Source organism: Cricetulus griseus, chromosome 7 (genome assembly GCF_003668045.3).
Source record: "Cricetulus griseus strain 17A/GY chromosome 7, alternate assembly CriGri-PICRH-1.0, whole genome shotgun sequence".
Classification (NCBI taxonomy): domain Eukaryota; kingdom Metazoa; phylum Chordata; class Mammalia; order Rodentia; family Cricetidae; genus Cricetulus; species Cricetulus griseus.
Window position 1 is genome coordinate 43,120,307 of NC_048600.1, and position 20,461 is coordinate 43,140,767.

The 20,461-nt window shown below is 47.9% G+C and overlaps 1 protein-coding gene across 1 annotated transcript; it reads left to right on the plus strand.

Moving 5' to 3' along the window:
* The first annotated feature begins 14,780 nt into the window (after positions 1-14,780).
* Zscan10 (zinc finger and SCAN domain containing 10) lies at positions 14,781-20,207 on the plus strand. Its single transcript, XM_027424859.2, has 5 exons — positions 14,781-15,176; positions 16,084-16,348; positions 16,538-16,602; positions 16,773-16,830; positions 18,455-20,207. The coding sequence occupies exons 1-5, from the start codon at positions 14,781-14,783 to the stop codon at positions 20,035-20,037; spliced, it is 2,367 nt and encodes a 788-aa protein (XP_027280660.1). The 3' UTR covers positions 20,038-20,207.
* Positions 20,208-20,461: the final 254 nt, after the last annotated feature.

A 20,461-nucleotide genomic window follows, 5' to 3' on the forward strand; every position in this document is an offset into this window, starting at 1 on the left:
AGCACCTGGGAGGCAGAGGCTGATCTCTGTGAGTTGGAGGCCAGCTTGGTCTACAGAGTGAGTTCCACGACGCAGTGAAACTCTTGACTCGAAAAACAAAACAAGACAGGCGATGGTGGCGCAGGCCTTTAATTTCAGAACCAGGGAAGCAAAAACGGGATTTCTTGTGAGTTAGCGACCAGCCTGGGGAGCACAGCAAGAGTTTCAGGACGGCCAGAACTAGAGTTTCAGAAACCCTGTCTCGAGAAAAAAAAAAAAAAAGAAAAAAAGATAAGAAAAATTACTGAAATCTTCAAAGACCCCCAAACACCTCCAGAAATGCGGAAGAGACCCCGCGAGATGCATCGACTGCAGCACAGAAACACATGTTTAGAGGGGTCAAAGCAGCAGAGCCCAGGGAAACGGCACACTTGCAGCAAAGAACTTCACATTCTGCGCAGGAACTCCACCGGACATCCAGACGCCAGCTAGGAGGCCACTCCGCCCCGCCCACGACCCACAGAATGCGCCCGGGCTGGCTGTAACCCGAGGCCCCGCCTCTCCTTCCGCCAGGCCCCGCCCACCCGCTCTTCCTGGGCGGTCCTGGCTAGGCCACAGGCCCACTCCTGTGTTCCCACATTTCCAGTCCGGCTGCCCACTGCAACTTCCGGTTTGCTCATCTCGCGTTGACCTACCTGTCCGTCCATGGCATTGTGAACTTGCTGCTGTCCTCCAGTCGGCTTTCGTCCGTGAGAAACTGAGACTGCGGTCGGCGAGCCCACCGGTAGAGGGCGCTGGGGCCGTTTCGATGCCTGGGACCTTAGAGTCTGTTCCGGAAGAGCCTTCCGGAACAGAATCCAGATCGAAGAATCCCATAGGGTCTGCGCGCCATCGAGTCTCCAGAAACTACCTCTGTCCCACGCGCATTTGCTCACTTACATTAAGAACTGTTTTTAGAAAGGGAAGTCAGGCAGTGTACTTCGACGATGGAGACTTGACCTGGTGTGTAGGGAAACACTGGACTCAAGCCCAGCACCTCAAATGAAGTGTTTAAGTTCGATCCCCAGGATCCATGGTAAAAGTTTGCTCAGTTTTGTGTGCCTGTAATCCAAGCATTAAGGAGACATGTATAGGCAAATCCCTGGGCCTTGCTGGTCTCTCATTGTGGCTCCTCTATCCGTGAGAAACCCAGTTTGAAAAAGTAAGATGGAGAGTGATTGAGGAAAATGTTTACACACAGGCACAGAAGTTGTTTATTATTATTATTATTATTTTTAAAAAGGTCTAGTGTGGTGACCTGTGGTTACCTGTAATCTCAGAATCTCTGGGACTGAGGTAGGAGGATCTCAAGTTTGAGGACAGCTTCATTTACATAGCAAGACCCTTTCACAAACGCGTAAACCATTGTGGGGTATCCACAAAAGGAGACTGCTCCAACACAGGTTTAAGCCAATAGAAAGTCTTTATTGTAGGAGACAATTGTAGCCAGCCGGTGATGACACTGGGTGTTCTGGATCTCACTGTACTCCCTAGCTTTTCTCAGGGTGAGCTTTCAAAGACAAAGCCATATCCTGAGTTAACATACCTCAGTTAACAAGAATAGTTAGCCAGAGCAAAACCACAGAGGCCAAAAGGCAAGGTTAGTACTTTTAGAGACTTTGCCATAACTATGGACTTTAATGGATTAGGTCTTTGTTTTAGTTTTCACAGGTGGTGCTGTCTATACATTGAGTTTTGTGGTTTAGATGATACTTTGATCGTGGTGTCAGTTGTGCTGAGGTCTGTTACAAAACCTTATACATAACAGCTGGCCTGCTCTCTGTGTGTGTGTATGTCACACATCTTAGAGATCATTCATCATTTTAAAAAGGAGAAAAGAAAAAGAAAAATGGGCCCGGTGGTGGTTGCCCATGCCTTTAATCCCAGCACTTGGGAGGCAGAGGCAGATGGATCTCTGTGAGTTTGAGGCCAGCCTGGTCTACAGAGCGAATTTTGGGACAGCCAAGGTAACAGAGAAACCCTTGAAAAAAAAGAAAGGAGGGGGGAAGAAAAGAAAGGAAGATAGAAAGATCAGAGCAAGTGAGATTGCTCAGTGGATAAAGGCACTTACCACGAAGCCTGATAAATTGAGTTGAATCCCTGAGACCCACATGGTAGAAGGAGAGAAACAACCATCTCCTGAAGAAAGCTGACCTCTAATGCCCATACACAGGGGTGGCTATTGAAAGGTTCAGACTATGCTCCGGTTTCCTTAGCTAGGCCACTCCTCACCACTCAGCTTTGATTCCTTTGGCTTACACCAACTACAATGCAGCTATTATCTCAGAGCCTTTGATTCCCTGTGGTGAATAAGCAAGACTCATCTGAACCTGAATTAGTGTCCCAGTCCCAGGCTCCTGCCCAAGCTTAGTTCCTAGATCATCAAGCTTCAGCACTGGTAGCCATAGCCTCAGACAGAGCTGTTTGGAACAGTTTGTGCTAGACTTTTTGCTATCACTTGACCAAAGTGACCTTTCCTTGTCCTGGTCCAGCCCCAACAGACAGGTGGAACCTTTTAGAGAGCAGCATCAAACACTCTGTTTCTGATTGTTGACATCAGGGTAAGCTATGACATTCAGGACCAGAAACCTCCTAACCCTACCCCTGGTACCCAGAACACTGCCTACCCGATGGCTCAAGATAGCCTACAGTGCAGGCACAACTGGACATCATTGGAACTAAGCTCAGAGTCACTCGGGCTTAAGGGTTGCCTTTTAGAGTTGAGAAGTCAGTGCATTTTTAAGAAACCAGGACACTGTCACCATCCTGAAATACTTTTTGCTGCTGTCATCTCCTGCTATGTGATACCTAGAGTGTCCTCCAGTGTTGGGTTGACTTTCAGGATCCCTCATGGTTAAGCAAGACACTGAAGCAGATGGGGATGGAGTCACACCGTCATTCTAACCGGCTCAGCACCAGAAGGCAGAGTGCCCAGGCACACACTGTGAGGTCCCTTTCACCTTTCACTTGCTGAGGTCTGTATTCCAGCCTATGACTCCTTTCTCTACATGCCAGGATATCTAGTTTCCAAATGCAGGATGTGTGTGTGTATGTGTCTGTGCTTTCTTTCTTTGGAATGTGAAAACGTGGACTTTTATATTTAACCGGTGTTTTGTTTGTTGGATACTAGGCCTTGCTATGTACCCCCACGGTGACCTTAAATTCACTATATAGTCAAGGTTGGCCTTGGCCTTAGCTTTTTTTTTTTTTTTTTTTTTTTTTTTTTTTTTTTTTTTTTGGTTTTTCAAGACAGGGTTTCTCTGTATTGCTTTGGAGGTTGTCCTGGAACTCACTCTGTAGACCAGGTTGGCCTTGAACTCACAGAGATAGAGATCTGCCTGTCTCTGCTTCCTGAGTAATGCTGGGATTAAAGGTATGTGCCACCAATGCCTGGCAGCCTTAGCTTTCTAAGGGCTGGGTAGAAAATTACAGGGTCTTATTTCTCTCTAGAGCATTAAGCTGGTGTTAAGCACTATTAAAATCACTAATAGTTAGTGTTGGGTGTGGTGGTCCATGACTTTAATACCAGCACTCAGGAGGCAAAAACAGGCAGATCTCCGTGAGTCAAGGCCAGCAGGATCTACATAATGAATTCCAGGGCAGCCAGAATTACATAATGAGACCCTGTCTCAAAAAAATTAGTAATCACTATGAGTTATAATGATAAGTTCTTATAATTTATTCAGCTCCTGCTGAGCTCTCCTGCAATGTTCATCTTCCATCAATTAGGCAAAGACATTGGGGTGAGCTGATTTTACTCCATAAATGACAGCTGTTGAAGTCCCCTGGAGCTTGCTGCTCTGGGTCAAATAGCCACCCAGACTATCCTGATGATGGCACCACAGGACTACAACATTCCATAGACAAGACATGAGAAAACTACCCAACAATTGAAGCTGATTTCCTGGGCCCTGAAGGCACAGGCTGAGCCAAGGCTGTTTCAAAGTTTGCACAAGTTCTCCCATCGCAACCCTGGTTGTTTGGGGCAATCATAGCTAATTGTTTTATACCAATCACAGCCACTCAGTTTTGTGCTTTGAAACAAACACAACTTTGGATCCTAGCACAAATTGTAGTCATTTAGGTATGTGATTGAGCCACTTATAGACTTAATTACAGCCTAACCTCTTAGCACCAGCCACAGCCACATTTTTCTAGGTGACAAAAGGAGGGGCTTCCCCTCTGGCCTAGGTGGAAATGGTTGGAAGTTCATTTCACACCTGTAATCTCAGCACTGGGAAGACTGTGATTTCCAGGCTGGTTTGAACTACATAGTAACAGTGAGTTTCACAGGAGACTGAGCAATAGAAAACTAACTCAATAAGTAAACAAATAAAAATTAGTCAATGGTAGTTGTTAGTATTTAGGCAGCTGTACTGGCCTGCCTTTGGAGTTCTGACAAGATATGCCCTCAGCTGCTGCCACTAAGAGCACCACCTTTGCTTATTCATTATGTTCCCTTTTTAAAAGGGCCCTGCCCACCTCCCATCCACCCCACCAGCCCTCTCTTTCCTCTTTCCCACTGCTCCAGTCCCAGAGGCCAGTCTCCCTGCTGCTTATTTTTGTGATCATTTTCTCTTAATAGAAACCCCACCACTTGCATGGCATCTTTCTCTCTCGAGCCGATTTTTTACAATTTCAATAGTAGTGTTACAAAATAAATCTACCAGAGATTACCACACAGATACATTCTTGGTTTTGTTTGTTTTTGTTGTTCAAGACATGGTTTCATCATGGGCCTGGCTGTCCTGGAACTCACTCTGTAGACCAGGCTGACCTCAAATTCACAGAGATCCACCTGGCTCTGTCTCCTGAGTGCTGGGATTAAAGGCATGCACCACCACTGCCAGGCAACTACAAACCCTTAAAGCCAAAAAGGAAGTTTTTATTGTTGGCTAGCAGCTGTAAATGTACCGCCTACAGCTGTGAATGTAATTCTTACTTGATAATTGTTCTTATTGTATATAGTTTTAATATGTTAGAGTTAAAACCTTTCCTTTTTTAGACAAGAAGGGGGAGATTTGTTTCTATCATCACTCTGAAAACTCCAGTGGAATTAAACCTTGATTCACTGGGTGGAGTCCATGTTCAGCTGGCCAGAATAAACCGAGAGTTTTCTGGAGGATTCAGAGGAAGATAGAGAGAATCAGAGAGGAATAAAGAGGGGCTTGGAAAGATTTTTCTGGTTTTCAGTCTGGGGAGGTGGAGAGGAGAGCAGCTGATCTTTTTCTCTATTGTTCTGTGGATCTATCCGATTAATACCCTAGAATCTGATCCCTGAGCTGTATTTATAAATAAAACAATAAAAGGATCCTCTGCAACACCCCTTTGTCTTTTCTGCACAAAAGCCTCATTCTGGTGGTCTCACCTCAGTTAGCAAGGAGCATAACTACAGAAGCCAAAAATGATGGGTTAGTACATTTCTGGGAACTATGGTCTAGATCTTTGATGGGTTAGGTCTTTATTACCATTTTGGCAGGTGTTGGGGCTATACTACCTGCTGGGTTTTAAGGTCAGAATGGTTCCTCTAACCTGTGCTCAGTCATGCTAGGGTTTGGGGGACTGTGACAATACACATCAGACTTCCTTAGAAAAATGGCTTGATTCTAGAATGGGCCAGAAATACACTACATGGAGATCTAATTATACCAGAAAGTAAAGAAATGCTAAGTCAACAAAATGATGAGGCCTGGGGGCTGCAGAGACAGCTCATTAGTTAAAATCACTGACTGCTCTTCCAGAGGACCAGGATTCAATTCCCAACACCCACATTGTCTGTAACTCCAGGATATGACACCTACACACAGATATACATGCAGACAAAACACCAATGCAAATAAAATAAAAACAAATAAATTTTTAAAAATGATGAGGCATGATTTTAAAGAGATATAGGGAGCTGGATGTTGTGGCTTATGCCTTTAGTCCCACCCACTGTCTGAGGCAGGAACACTGAAGCAACACAGAGGGCACTCAAAAAAAACAAAAACAAAAACAAAAACAAAAACAAAAACAAAAAAAAAGGAAGGAAAGAACTCTTTGAACTCAGTGGTAGAATATTACCTAGCTGATAGAATATTACCTAGCAAGCTCCTGGCCCTGGGTTCCATCTCCAGCAGCACCCAAGGGTAAATAAATAAAGCTAAAATAAGTTATATGTTTCTTGCCATAATTCCCCACTCCTGAGATGCCAATGTGTAAATAGCTTCCTTCCATGGTAAGGAATGAACTGGTGTAAATTCACAGCTGTAAAACCTCATGAGACTTCTGCCAGATGACCAAGGTCTACACCAATGGTTCAAGCTCAGGTTGATGTGTGCCCTTGATATGTGATACAAATGATGTGTGTCCTTGATATGGGATACAAATGATGCTTCATCTTTGCAATATCCTCAAATCTGTACCTGTTTAACTGTTACAAAATGTCAGACAAAGCCCCTGAGAAGCACTGTTAGTTTGCTTCCTATCGCTATGATAAACGTCATGACCACAACCAATTTGGGGAGGAATAGGAACCTAGAGGCCAGAACTGAAGCAGAAATCATGTAGAAACACTGCTTACTGGCTTGCTCCTCATAGGCTGTTCAACTTGCTTTTTTTTGTTTTGTTTTTCGAGACAGGGTTTCTCTGTGGCTTTGGAGCCTGTCCTGGAACTCACTCGGTAGACCAGGCTGGCTTTGAACTCACAGAGATCTGCCTGCCTCTGCCTCCCGAGTTCCCGAGTGGTGAGATTAAAAGTGTGTGCCACTAATGCCCAGGTCTTTCTTTTTCTTTTTTAAGTTTATGTGCATTGGTGTTTGCCTGCATGTATGTCTGTGTGAGGATTCTGGATTCCTGGAACTGAAATCACAGACAGTTGTGAGCTGCCATGTGGATGCTGGGAACTGAACCAGGGTCCTCTGGAAGAGCAGCCAGTGCTCTTAACCATTGAGCCATCTCTCCAACCCATCAGCTTGCTTTCTTATATCACTCAGGACCACCTGCCCAGGGGTGACACCAATCTCAGTGAATTGGCTCTGCCACATCAATCATTAATTATGAAAATGCCCCACAAATGACTACAGACAATCTAATTGAGTCCTTTTCTCAACTGAGGTTCCTCAACTAAGGTTCCTCTTCCCAGATGACCCTAGCTTGAGTCAAGGTGACAAGAAAATATCCAGAACAGGCACCCTACAATTTACCTATTTTTTTTCTAAAAATTGTTCAGGCCATCAAAAATGAGTGGGCACTTTGGAGATGGCTTAGACAATACAGTGCCTGCCATACACACACATATGAAGACCTGAGTTCACACTTCTAGCACTGACATAAAAAGCCCCATGCAGCAGTGTACACTCATACTTCCTGCACTGGGGAAGCAGACCTAGGTGAGCCCCTGGGGCTCACTGGCCAGGTCCAGTGAGAGACCCCCCTTCAAATTACAAAGTGGATGGCTGGGCATAGTGTCACACACCTATAATTAAAGCACTCAGGAGACAGACATAGGCAAATCTCTGAGTTTGAGCTATCCTGGTCTACATAACAAGCTCACAGCCAGCAAAGTCTACATAGTGAGACCATATCTCAAAAAAAAAAAAAAAAAAAAAAAAAAAAAGAGTGGAGATAGCTAAGCCTTTAAACCAGTACTTGGGAGGCAGAGGCAGGGGGATATTCCTCTTGAGTTTGGGCTACATAGTTTCAGGACAGCAGAACTACTACATAGTGAGGCCTGTCTTAGAAAAAGAAAGAAAGAAAGAAAGAAAGAAAGAAAGAGGAAAGGCGAGCAAGAGTAATCAAGGAAGTCAACTGACAGATTTCCAGGCTGCACAGAAATGTGAACACCTGTGAACTTGTATAGGCAATGTGCTCAAACGTAGACAAATGTGTTCAGAAACACAAAACAAAAATATTTCTATGAAACTGTCACAGGAAGAGGGTCTTTAGAAAACGTCGTCCTGCATTTCTGAGCACACTGGGGTGTTCCCACCGTGCCCCACCCACACCGCGTCCTCCTGCAGGTCCATCAGCTTGCTAGGTTTTTCTGACCCAGCAGTCCTAAGCTCCCTCGCATCTGCGTGGACCTGGGTTCTAGAGGACCATCAGTCAAGAACCCTCGACTGAGTGAATGATAGCTTCTGCTTCCCCAGAAATTTTCTGCTGCAAAATGAAAGGAGGGTGGGCTAGTGGTCCATTAGAGTTCAAGAAGCAGGGTAGGCCCAAGGCTAGGGCTAGTGTGTAAGTGTGCTCATGTGAGAGCTCAGGCCACGCAGGGAGTTGGGAAGCCTGTTTACACAAGCTTTAAACACCTTAGGCTTCCTCCCTGCTCTCAGACCTTGTGCTGAGTCCCCCTCCCTCCAAGCCTTAGCAACCAGAGGCAGGAGGGACTCTACCCACTGCTGCCAGCTGTGCAGGAAGAGCAGAGAGAGAAATCGCTCCAGTCCAGGGACCCTTCTCGCTGAGCCTCCTGAGGCCTCGCCTCTCTCGGGGCGGGGCTTCTAGGGCAGCGGCTGTGGGAGGAGTCTGTAGCAGGAGGGTGCGGCGCTAGGCCATTGGAAAACTGGAAACATCTTGAGGGCGGTAGCTACGCCATGCTGTCGCTCAACCTTTTCCCGTGTCCTGCGTGCCAGGAGCTGGGCCTGGGGCTGAGGACGTAGAGCGCAGCACAGCAAGAAGACTGGTGCCTACAGAGTGGTCCAGGGCGATCCACCCCACACAGTAAAAAATAAGCTGGGTGCTGACGCGACAGGGAAACTTAAAACGAGCCAGAGCAAGGCTGGGCCTAGACACGACAGAGACAGCAGGACTGGGGGGCGCCAGCGCCGAGTTTCCTTGACCCTCCGGTGGTGGAGCGCGCTCTGAGACGGTGGACACACCAGAGCACCACTGATTCCCCAAATAAAAATAAATAAGTGTAATGAAAAAAAGGTAAAAATCCCAACACACACAGGAAAAAAAAGTAAGATGCGATAAGGAAGCAAAAACAACTCAGTCCGTAAGTCTTCCCCAGAATCCCGCTAGTGGCTTTTGTCCCACTAACACCGCCCTCCGCCTCGCCCCGCCCCTCAGGAGAAGTGACCTCCCCCAACCGCTTTGTTGCCCATTTCAAAGTCAAGCCCCCTTTATTTTGCGGGGCCTTCTTAGTATATTCTGCCAACTGAGATGCAGTCTCATCCCTTTGGTTTTGGATTTTTGAGACAGGTTCACTCTGTAGACCAAGATGGTCTGGAATTCATAACACTCCTTCAACCTCAGCCACCCAAGTGATAGAATTACAGGCTCATGCCATCACACTTGGCTTCTGGTCCTTGTTTTTCTGTTTTTCTTTTTTGAGACAGGGTCTCACTATGTAACCCTGTCTAACCTGGAACCCAATATGTAGACCAGGCTGGTCTTGAACTGATTGATAGAGATCCACCTACCTCTGACCCCTGAGTGCTGCTTGGCCTGTTCCATTTTCTTACTATTGTTGTCTTTCCTGTTCCTTGAACTGCAACCCCCACCCTGCCACACACACCCAGGGCAGGGCCTCATTCCTCAGTTTAGCTCTGTCCTTGGGGCCTGCTCTTTGATACACAACACAATGAAGATAAATATTTGTCACACGAATGAAAAAACAAGCAAAGAAGCCTACACACAGCAAGCAGCTCTTGTCCCCCAAAGGGCACAAGTCTGTCCCAATTTAGATGGTGAAGCTCTGGTTTAGAGTAATTTGACTCTTATATGGGCTTAGCAAAGTTGCAATCTGGATTCATTACTTTTGTCTTGATTTTTCTGGCTCCGCCCTCTTCCCCACCCAACCCAAACTGGGAGGTGAAGGGTTAATTCTTGGAAGCCCCTTTATCCCCTTACCTGAAAGGGATGGGGCAGGGAACTTCCTGTCCCATTTTCTCCGAGTCTTTCCCCAGGCTGGCCTACGCTGGCTCTGGTCCTGGATCCCACCAAGGACCGCCAAACATCTCGGCCTCAAGAGTAGGTACCTGGACTGGTGAGTTGGAGGGTTGGAATGTAGGTTTACATCTGTGTGAAGAGTGAAAGGGGTTTTCAGACCCTACTGGTGGGTTGGTGGCTAGAACAAAGTCTTAGGAAAATGAGGGAGTCATTCTGTGCTGGAGACGCCAATGCCAGACAGCATGATGCATTTGTGGCCTTGGGGACTTGAGGAAGAGTCATAGCGGTAGCGGCTGCCATGTGTTCCCAGGTGGACTGGTCAGCACCAGGAGGGGTCCACGTCTAAAGAAACCGGGTCAGCAAAATTGAGCAACTATAAGCAGGGAGAAGAGTTATTTCTTGCAGAATACCACTCTGGCCTCAGACTTCTCCAGTGTGAGAGGGTTTTATGGCAGCGCCGACATACAAATTAGACCGGCCAGATTTCGGGTAGTGACTGAGAACTTTATCGCCCCGCACCCAGCTAACCCCCTACAGGGGTGCATATTAATAGGGCTTTTGTCCTGGAGACCTGGGGGGGAGGGACAGACTTTCTAAGGCCAACTTGCCTGAATTCCATCTCTTGGAAACCCATTGGCAAGGCCTCACCTAGAAATTCCAGCAGCTTTTTGTAGCTAGCTTGCTTAGCTGTGACTTGAATTTGGAATTCTGTTAACCATGTTGTGTTACTCCAAGCTAATAGTGGCAAAATCTCATAATGCAGGATGGAACTAATGGGTCCAGGGCCCCATTTCCGTGGTAGTGAGCCTCATAGCTGCGCCAGGTGTAGCTGTGAGTAAACTGTTCTTGGTCCTCTGAACTTGTAAGAGTGAAAGCTTGATTTAGCAAGTGGATTGGAGCTGGATGAAGTGAGCATCAGAACGCTGCCCGGGCTGATTAATGCTTGGTGTGCACGAGTGTCTAGTGCAGGGCAGCTGACCAGAGAGAGTTCATTTTCTTGTCCTTTTTTTTTTTAAAGACTTATTTATGTATATTAATGTTTTGCTTGTATGTACATCTGCACACCAGAAGAGGCCATCAGTTCCCATAAACAGCAGCAAGCTGCCATGTGGGTGCTGGGAATTGAACTCATGACCTCTGGAGAGCAGCCAGTGCTCTTAACCCCGGAGCCATCCCTCCAGCCCCTCTAGTTGTTTTCATTACTTCTCCAAACAGCAAAATGAAATCCTATTTCCTGTGTGTGAGAGAGACTAGGGCTTGGTGTGCAGGCTAGGCAATGCTCTACTTCTAAGATACATCTCCAACACCTTCTTTTGTTTTTCATTGGGGGGGGGGAAGGCTCTCACTAAATTGCCCGGACCAGCTTTGTACCTCACTCTAGATGGAGTCCAGGCAAGCCTGGAACTTCTTTTTTTTTATTGTTGTTATTTGTTTTTGTTTTTGTTTTTTTTTTCAGATAGGGTTTCTCTGTGGTTTTGGAGGCTGTCCTGGAACTAGCTCTTGTAGACCAGGCTGGTCTCGACCTCACAGAGATCCACCTGTCTCTGCCTCCCGAGAGCTGAGACTAAAGGTGTGCACCACCACTGCCCGACACAAGCCCGGAAGTTTTAATCCTCCTGCCTCAACCCACGCCTGGCTTGATAACCCTCTCCCTTTTCTCTTTGTTTCATTTATTTGTTTGTTTTCTTTCTTTCTTTCTTTTTAAAGATTTATTTATTATGTATACAGTATTCTGCCTGCATGCATGCCTGCAGGCCAAAAGAGAGCACCAGATCTCATTATAGATGGTTGTGAGCCACCATGTGGTTGCTGGGAATTGAACTCAGGACCTCTGGAAGAACAATCAGTGCTCTTAACCTCTGAGCCATCTCTCCAGCCCCTGTATGTTTTCTTTCTTTGTTTGTTGTTTTCTGAGACCTAGTCATATATCAAGCTATTCTCGAATTCCATGTAGCTGAAGATGACCGTGAACTTGCCATCTTTCTGCCTCTGCCTCCCGAGTTCTAGGTTTTGGGGTCCGTCTCACCACCTCTAGTAAATGAGTGCTGCAGATTGAACTCAGGACTTAAGTGTGTGTTTGCTATACCAAAAGAGCTACATCCTAAACCCTACTCCCCTAGTTTTTGAGCGTTTGTCATATATCATATACCCTTTCTGCCCTGAACCTTACTATATTTGCTCTTCAATTCTTAGAGCTTCTGGGTAGCCATTATTATCACTGTTTCATTGCACATGTTCGTCATTGAGTTAAGTCACTTCAAATGCCAGGCGAAGGGATTGCAGTGAACAGTGATTGGGGTGGGTGGTGTGTTTTAGGGTTCCGGAACAGAGGCACCAACACTGGAAGAAGTAATTGCAATAGGAAAAGCACTTAGGGTACGAATGTCTGAAGTGCAGGAAAAAGCCCGGATTGGACAGGCTGTATGGGAGTTAAAGGAGCCAAAGGGCGAACGTTGGCGGGTCAGGGGCTAGGTCTGGGCCATCACTTCAGCACCACATCCCTCTTCTTTCCCACAGCCAGCTTAAAATCAGGGGTTCCTTTGTTCTGTAACAGACCCACACAGTACAGCCCTCCTACGAGGGGATTTAGAGAACTCTCCAACCTGAACACAATCTATACAAATTCAGGGCAGAGGCACTTTCCCTAGCCTGTTAGCCTTGAAAACGTGATATAATCAATAACGATGAAAACAATATCCTCGGGTTGGAGAGATGGCTCAGAGGTTAAGAGCACCGACTGCTTTTCCAGGGGCCCGGAGTTCAATTCCCAGCAACCACATGGTGGCTCACAACCATCCATTATGAGATCTGGTGCCCTCCTCTGGTGTGCAGATATACATGGAAGCAGAATGTTGTATACATAATAAGTAAATCAAATATTAAAAAAGAAAGAAAGAAAACAATATCCTCAAGCCCTGCTCCGAGTATGCCACTGTTATAGAGTGGAAAGTTAGGCCTGAGGGTCTGGGCCCATCCCCCTACTCGGCATTCTCACTGTTAGTTTTGTTCTAAGGAACTTAACTGGTTGACCTGTAGTTCACTAGTAGAGTTATTTGCCTAACATTCCTAAGACTTCTGAGTTCTGGGTTCCATGCCTGACCAGGAAAGAGAAGCTAAAGTCTTCTAAGAAGTGCTGAATGATTTAACTGAACTGGACTGAACTGATTGAGTCCTTAGGACAGGACAGGACAGAACAGGACAGAAGGAGTAGCCAGCCCTCTGGGCTAAAGGGAAAGTTGGGAGGAGGGGCTTGTGCCTGTGGAACTAGTGCCCCCTGGTGCTCGATTATAAACACTTTCCACCGCTAGTGTGAATTGAGTGGCTATCCCTAGTGAGGTGGCAGAGAAAGGGAGAGCAAGAGCTGTAATCCCACTTGCGAGGTGAGGTATGACTGAACTCAAAGCTGGGTGGCAGTACTCTAGTTACTGTCCAGCCCACAGCTCTGTTGCAGTGTATTCAATAAACTATTTAAAAAAAAATAAAAACAAAAAAGGAGGTGGGTATAACTCCTGTAGAACAGTTCCCACTCTCAGGCATTGTTTGTTTGTTTGCTGATTGTGAAGAGCTCAGGTCCCTCTCTGAAGTCCTATGGGGAGGATCTTGTTGAACTGGTTCTCCAAGCTATAGACCTGAAGGGTTTGAAATGAAAAACAGTTTTTTAAAAAGATTTATTTTTACTCTGTATGGATAAATGTTTTTGCATGCATGCATATGTGTGTGTGTGTGCACAACATGCTTGCCTGGTACCCCCAGAAGCCAGGAGGGAGCACTGGTTCCCCTGGGACTGGAGTTACAGGTAATTGTAAACCACCATTTGGATGCTGAGAAAACAACCTTGGTCCTTTACAAGAGCAGCCAATGTTCTTAACCTCTGAAAAGTCTGTCTTTCCAGCCCCAAGAGATAAGGCGGTTTTTTGTTGTTTTTTTTTTTTCCTGTCCTTAATCTCTCTTCCACAATGCTCCATCCCCCTGGTGGCTGCATCAGGAGGAGCAAAGTATAGGTGAAAAGTTAACACCAAGTATCTGTGGATGTAGAGTAGGACAATCATGCAGAACAGTCCCGTTTCTCTCTCTCTCTCTCTCTCTCTCTCTCTCTCTCTCTCTCTCTCTCTCTCTCTCTCTCTCTCTCTCTGTGTGTGTGTGTGTGTGTGTGTGTGTGTGAGAGAGAGAGAGAGAGAGAGAGAGAGAGAGAGAGAGAGAGAGAGGTGTATGCACCTGTGTGTGCATACTTATGGGAGTGTGAAGAAAGATTGCATTGAGTATGCTCCACTATCACCATCTGCTTTAGTTGTTTAGTTGGGTCTCTTTCTGAACCTGGATCCTGTTTTTCAGCTACACTGGCCGCCAGCAATCCCTACTGCTCCTCCTGCCTCCCACATTGGTAGGGTTTCAGTCATGTATGGGAATATGTCCTTTGTTATGTGGACACTGAGATTCAAACTTTGCGCTTTGTGCTTTCGTGGAAAGTGCTCTTGCTCACAGAATTATCTTCTTTTTTCTTTCAAGATAGGGTTTCTCTGTGTAGCCTTGGCTGTCCTGGAATTCACTCTGTAGACCAGGCTGGCCTCGAACTCACAGGGATCCTCCTGCCTCTGCCTCCCAAGTGCTGGGACTAAAGGTGTGTGCCACCACCACTCGGCCATATTCCTATTTTTTAACGCCTGTAACTCAGGTAGGGGTTAGAAGTATATCTTGTTTCTGTGCCCTCCCCCCTTTTCTTTCTTATCCAAGTAAGGGTGGCCTGGAATCCTTGTCTCCATATCCTGAGTTCTGGGAAAACAGGCATCTCTTTCTTGCATCAGATCTTTACTCAGGGTCTTCAGCTCCACAGGTGTGTGGGGGAGGAGCTGAAGAAAGGGGCTTAAGAGCCAGTCCTGTTTCAGGTGTGAAAGATGCTGGCAGAAGCAATCCCAGATGCTCTGGAACAAGAGCAGGTTAGAGAAGTGAAGCTGGAGGAGGATGATGCGCCTCTCGAGGAGGACCCTAGGCTGGCAGAGGCCAGGCCTCGGCCCGAGGTGGCTCACCAGCTCTTCAGATGCTTCCAGTACCAGGAAGATATGGGGCCGCGGGCATCCCTGGGCCGGCTCCGGGAACTCTGCAACCACTGGCTGCGGCCGGCACTGCATACCAAGAAGCAGATTCTGGAGCTGCTAGTCCTGGAGCAGTTCCTCAGCGTCCTGCCCCCACATGTCCTGAGCCGCCTGCAGGGCCAGCCACTCAGAGATGGAGAGGAGGTGGTACAGTTGCTGGAGGGCGTGCCCAAAGACTGCAGCCACGTGGGGCCACTGGTGAGATGGGGGCAGAACCAGGAGCTGTAGGGGTGGGTGGGGTGGGATGGGGTGGGGTGGGTGGACAGAAGCTGGTTCCCTCAAGAAAAAAGGCTCTGCAAATTTCACTTGCGAGTAGAGTCCTGAAGATCATAGGGCTTATCACAAAAAATGCAGTGAGCAGAGATAGGAATTGGCTTCCTTCCGTGGTGCTCTGTACAGATAGAGAGCTGGTGTTTAGAAGGAAGCAGATTAACATCTTAAACAAAACAGAAAAACTGCCTTCCATTTCACCTCCAGGCAGCAAGAGGTGGGTAGGGGAGCCAGTAAAGGTAGTTAGTCATTCAGATCCAGAGTCGTCCCTGTGGTCACATCTCATTTCTTTTTTCTTTTTGAGACAGTGTCTCTCTGTGTAGCCCTGGCTGTACTGGAGCTTTGTCTGTGTAGGTCATTCTGGCTTTGAACACACAAAGACCAGCTTGCTTCTGCCTCCCAAGTTCTGGGATTGAAGTCATCCTCCACCACACCCAGCCTCTGGTCACTTACATGTCTGGGCCCCCATTATTGCCCCCGCACTCCTTTCTTGTTCCGTTGATGTCTGGGGCGGGCACTTCCTAAAACCCAGCCTCTAGTTAGTTTCCACAGTTATCATCTGGGCCATCACAGAGGGTTAACTTGGAACAAACCATTAAAACCATTAGTAGCATGCTAAGCTACTAATAGCATGTACATAGATTCCTTTCTATGGTATGAAGTGCAAGTGTGTTCTTATAAAGGAGAATATAAATGCACCCCTTCTGCTCTCTGTCCCGTCACCCCACCAACTCATTCTTGCCCTCTTGGCTGTGTGACTCTCCCTGCGTGTCTCTGTCCTATCCTGGTGCACTCATGCAACCTGTCTGCCTCCTAAAACAGATGTTTTCAACAGGATTTTAGCTTCAGTGCTGGCAAGAGTGCCTCTGCGGCCATCATCTCGGAGGAACAGCATAGCCCTTCCCAGGTCCCTATCCACAGCCCCAAAAGGGAGCTGCCCTCGGAAGAGACTCCAGCCGTGAATCTGTTGAATGAAGTACCCCTATCTGAGCCAGTGCCCACCAGACCTGCTGAACCTGAGGAGTGGAGACTTGCCCCAAGTTCAAATTGGCCAGTGAGCCCAGAGCCCCAGGGGATGCTCCAGGAGCCGCAAGAAAGCCGTGAGGAGCTGGTGTCCTGGGAGGTGGACTACATGTGTGGGTGGGGGCTGGAAGTCAGGGAGAAGTATGTGGTGGGAGAGTGCTGGAATAGCTTTGTGGTTTCAAAGGGTGGGTGGTCATATCTTTAAAGCCACATGTCTGGCAACACTGCCTTCTAACAGCAATGTCCTCCTCTCCCAATGCTGTCAGACCCCTCCCAGGGCCCCTCATGGCTTGAGGTGAATTCCAGAGACCAAGAGCTGGCAGCTGTGTTGGTAAGCCGAGCCCATCCCTATCACATACAGGTCCTTCTCAGGCCCCAGAATGTTCTCTACCTTCTGCCTTTTAGCTGTCCGTGCTTCTGTTTAATCCCAGAAAGTACTTCCACTTCATGCAGGCCACAGAGCCCATTCTTCACTCAGAGGGGTCTTGGCTCTCATTACAGGAGTCTCTTACCTTTGATGATACCTCAGAGAAGAAAGCTTGGCCTGAAAACCCTCTTGGTAAGCTCCTCCTCAGTCATGGCTGCTAAATGCTCTTTGCTCATGGTTCCAGATACCATCTGACATTTTCTAACCTTTTGATGGGTTGATGCTGACAAGGTCTTCAGTTTTGTTCATTTATTTGTTTAGTGGTGCCCATAAGCAAATCCAGGACCTTCCCCTTCTTCCCGACAGCTCCTGTTCCTTGTGTCTGGTTTTTGTTGTTGTTTTGTTTGTTTTTTGTTGTTTTTCATTTTTGTATTGTTTTTTGAGACGGGTTTTCTCTGTGAGGCTCTGGCTGTCCTGGAACTCACTCTGTAGCCCAGACTGGCCTCAAACTCACAGAGATCCACCTGGCTCTGCCTCCCAAGCACTAGGATTAGAGGCGTTCACCACCACCACTACTGGGATCAGCGGTTGTTATTCCTAGATATGGTCTTCAACTCAATATCCTCCTGACTCTGCCACCTGAGTGGTAGGGCTAGAGAGGCCTGCACTACAACACCCAGCTATGTTTCTTAATTTTGAGCTTTAAATAGGTATTTAAAGGTTGCAAGTGTAGCTCAGTGTTAGAGTACTTTCCTAGCAAGCACAAGACTTTAGGTTTAATTACCAATAACAAAAAGGGTAGGGGTGGGATGCCAGAGAGATGGCTCAGCAGTTAGGAGCACTGGCTGATCATCCAGAGGATTGTAGCTCAATTCCCAGCGTCCATTGACGGCTCATAACTGACTCTAATTCCAGGAGGATCTGAGGCCCTCTCCTGGTCACTATGGGCACTGCATGCTTGTGTTGCATGTACATACATGTATAGAAAACATCTATATACAGAAAAATGGGGGAAAGTGGTCAAGAAATAGAACTAAAAGAGATGAGATAACCCTGATTGTTGTATGACATTGTGGATATATTTTATGGACCTAAACTATACACTTTAAAAGGATGTGATGTAACCAGGTGTGTGGTATACGATGTGATTCCAGCATTTGGGAGGCTGAGGAGGTGGGATTCCAAGTAGGCAATATGGGAACTGAAAAAACAGCAGGGAATCAGGGAGTAGAGAACAAAGACTTTTTGTTGATTTGGTTTTTTGTTTGTTTGGTTTTTGGTTTTTTGAGGCAGGGTTTGTGTAACAGTTCTGGCTGTCCTGGAACTCACTCTGTAAACCAGGCTTGCCTTGAACTCAAAGAGATCCACCTGCCCTGCCTCCTGAGTGCCAGGATTAAATTAGAGTGCTGCCACCACCTGTCGAACAAAGACATTCTTATTTGTCCTCAGGCTCTGCCCATCACCAGTTTTATAGGACCCTGGGTTTCTTTCCACTTCTGGACCCATCAGAGTTTGATGATTCCTAGTAGAGCTTTCAGAAAGACCCTATTGATAACTGTGCGGCCACAGCCACCTTCTCCTCCTCCACCTCCACCTCCTCCCCCCTTTCCTCTTCTTCCTTCACATACTCCGCCCCCCCCCCTTGTTCTTGTTTTGTGAGGCAGGGTCTTTCTATGTAGCCCTGGCTGTTCTGGAACTGTCTATGTAGACCAGGCTAGCAGCAAACTCAAACATCTGCTTGCCTCTGTCTACCAAGTTGCTGGCATTAAAGGAGCACACCACTATTTCTAGCCATCTGTGTTTGCTTCTTTCCCAGAATTTAGGAGCAGAGTGCCTGACAAGGAGGAAGTTAAAGTTGAAGAGCCTAAAGCGACTATTTGGCCTGTCATCATTTCATCAGAGTCCCAGGCTGAGGGCCCTGGAGTCACAGAAGAGCCTCTTTCCCAGACACTGGGGCAGGAGGCAAGTGCTGTCGGGGAAGGGACCCCTGCTGGCAGCAGTGACGCTGCAGTGGAGGTGAGCGCAGCTGCAGATGCCACAGAGTCCGAGACACAGTCGCAGTTTATATGCTCAGAGTGCGGAGTGAACTTCCCGCAGTCGTCCAGCCTACAGGCCCATCAGCTACAGTCTCACTCGGGCTCTCGATCTCAGCCAAGCTCTCGATCTCAGTCAAGCTCTCGGTCCTTCATGTGTCTGTGGTGCGGGAAGACTTTTGGGCGCAGCTCCATCCTCAAGTTGCATGTGCGAATACACACCGATGAGCGGCCACACGCCTGTCACCTCTGCAGCCACCGTTTCCGCCAGAGGTCTCATCTGGCGAAGCACATGCTAACACATTCCTCCGAGCCTGCCTTCCGGTGTGCTGAGTGTGATCAGGGCTTCCAGCGTCGCTCCAGCCTCATACGGCACCTGCTGGCACATTCCCACGAACAAAATCCCAAGGCAGACCCAGAAGGCAAGAGAAAAGTGCCAGAGAAGGCAGTTGTTCTCTGTTCCCACTGCGGGCAGACCTTCCAAAGGCGCTCTAGCTTGAAGCGTCACCTGCGCATCCATGCAAAGGGCAAGGACCATCAGTCCTCGGAAGACCCTGGCAGCCTTAGCTCTTGCCAGGAGAGCAAACCCTATGTGTGCAGTGACTGTGGTAAGGCTTTCCGACGAAGCGAGCACCTGATGACCCACAAGCGAGTCCACACTGGCGAACGACCTTTTTCCTGCCATGCCTGTGCCCGCTGCTTCACCCAAAGCTCTCAGCTGATCAGCCACCAGAAGGTGCACACAGGTGAGAAGCCTCACGTCTGTCCCCAGTGCAGCAAGCGCTTTGTGAGACGTGCGGGCCTTGCCCGCCATCTGTTGACCCATGGTGGCCTCCGGCCTTACCACTGTGGCCAGTGTGACAAAAGTTTCACCCAAATGCGAGACCTGACCCGCCACCTGCGCTGCCACACAGGAGAGAAGCCCTGCCGATGCAGCGAGTGTGGAGAGGGGTTCAGCCAGAGTGCCCACTTGGCACGCCACCAACGCATCCACACGGGAGAGAAGCCCCACGCCTGTGACACCTGTGGTCACCGCTTCCGAAACAGCTCCAACTTGGCCCGCCACCGCCGCAGCCACACGGGTGAACGGCCCTACAGTTGCCCAACCTGCGGTCGCAGTTTCCGGCGCAATGCGCACCTACAGCGCCACCTGGTCACACACACAGCGTCAAAGCAAGAGATGGAAGACCCCCAGGAGTGCCCAGAGTGTGGCAAGATCTTCAGTCGCAGCTGCAACTTGCTACGCCATCTACTGGTCCACACAGGCGCAAGACCCTACTCCTGTGTGCTGTGTGGCCGTGGCTTTAGCCGCAATTCGCACCTGCTGCGCCACCTGCGAACCCACGCCCGGGAGACGCTGTACTAGCCTCACCTGTGTTCCAGCAGCCTTGTTCTGTATGCACCGCCTGCATGAATAAGATTCCCTATGACGTCCTCTTCACACATACTTCCTCTTGGTTCCTCCACATTTTTCGTCCCCACCTTTGACCTCTTTTCCCTGACCCCAGGAATGTGTTTTCGGATGCTTTAAGTAAAGTTACCCTCTCAAAATTGGTCCTGATTTTTTTTTTTTTTTTCAGGGCAGGGTCTTGTATAGCTTAGAGTGACCTTGAACTGCTGGTCTTCCTGCCTCTACCTGAACGTTTGGATTATAGATATGCCCAGTGTATGGTTTATGCACTGCTAGGTATCAAACCTAGGATCTTCAAGGCAAACACTCAACCAGATGAACTGCTTCCCCTCTGCTGAGGATTCAACCATGTTAGACAAGGTCTGTAGCACTAAGCTAT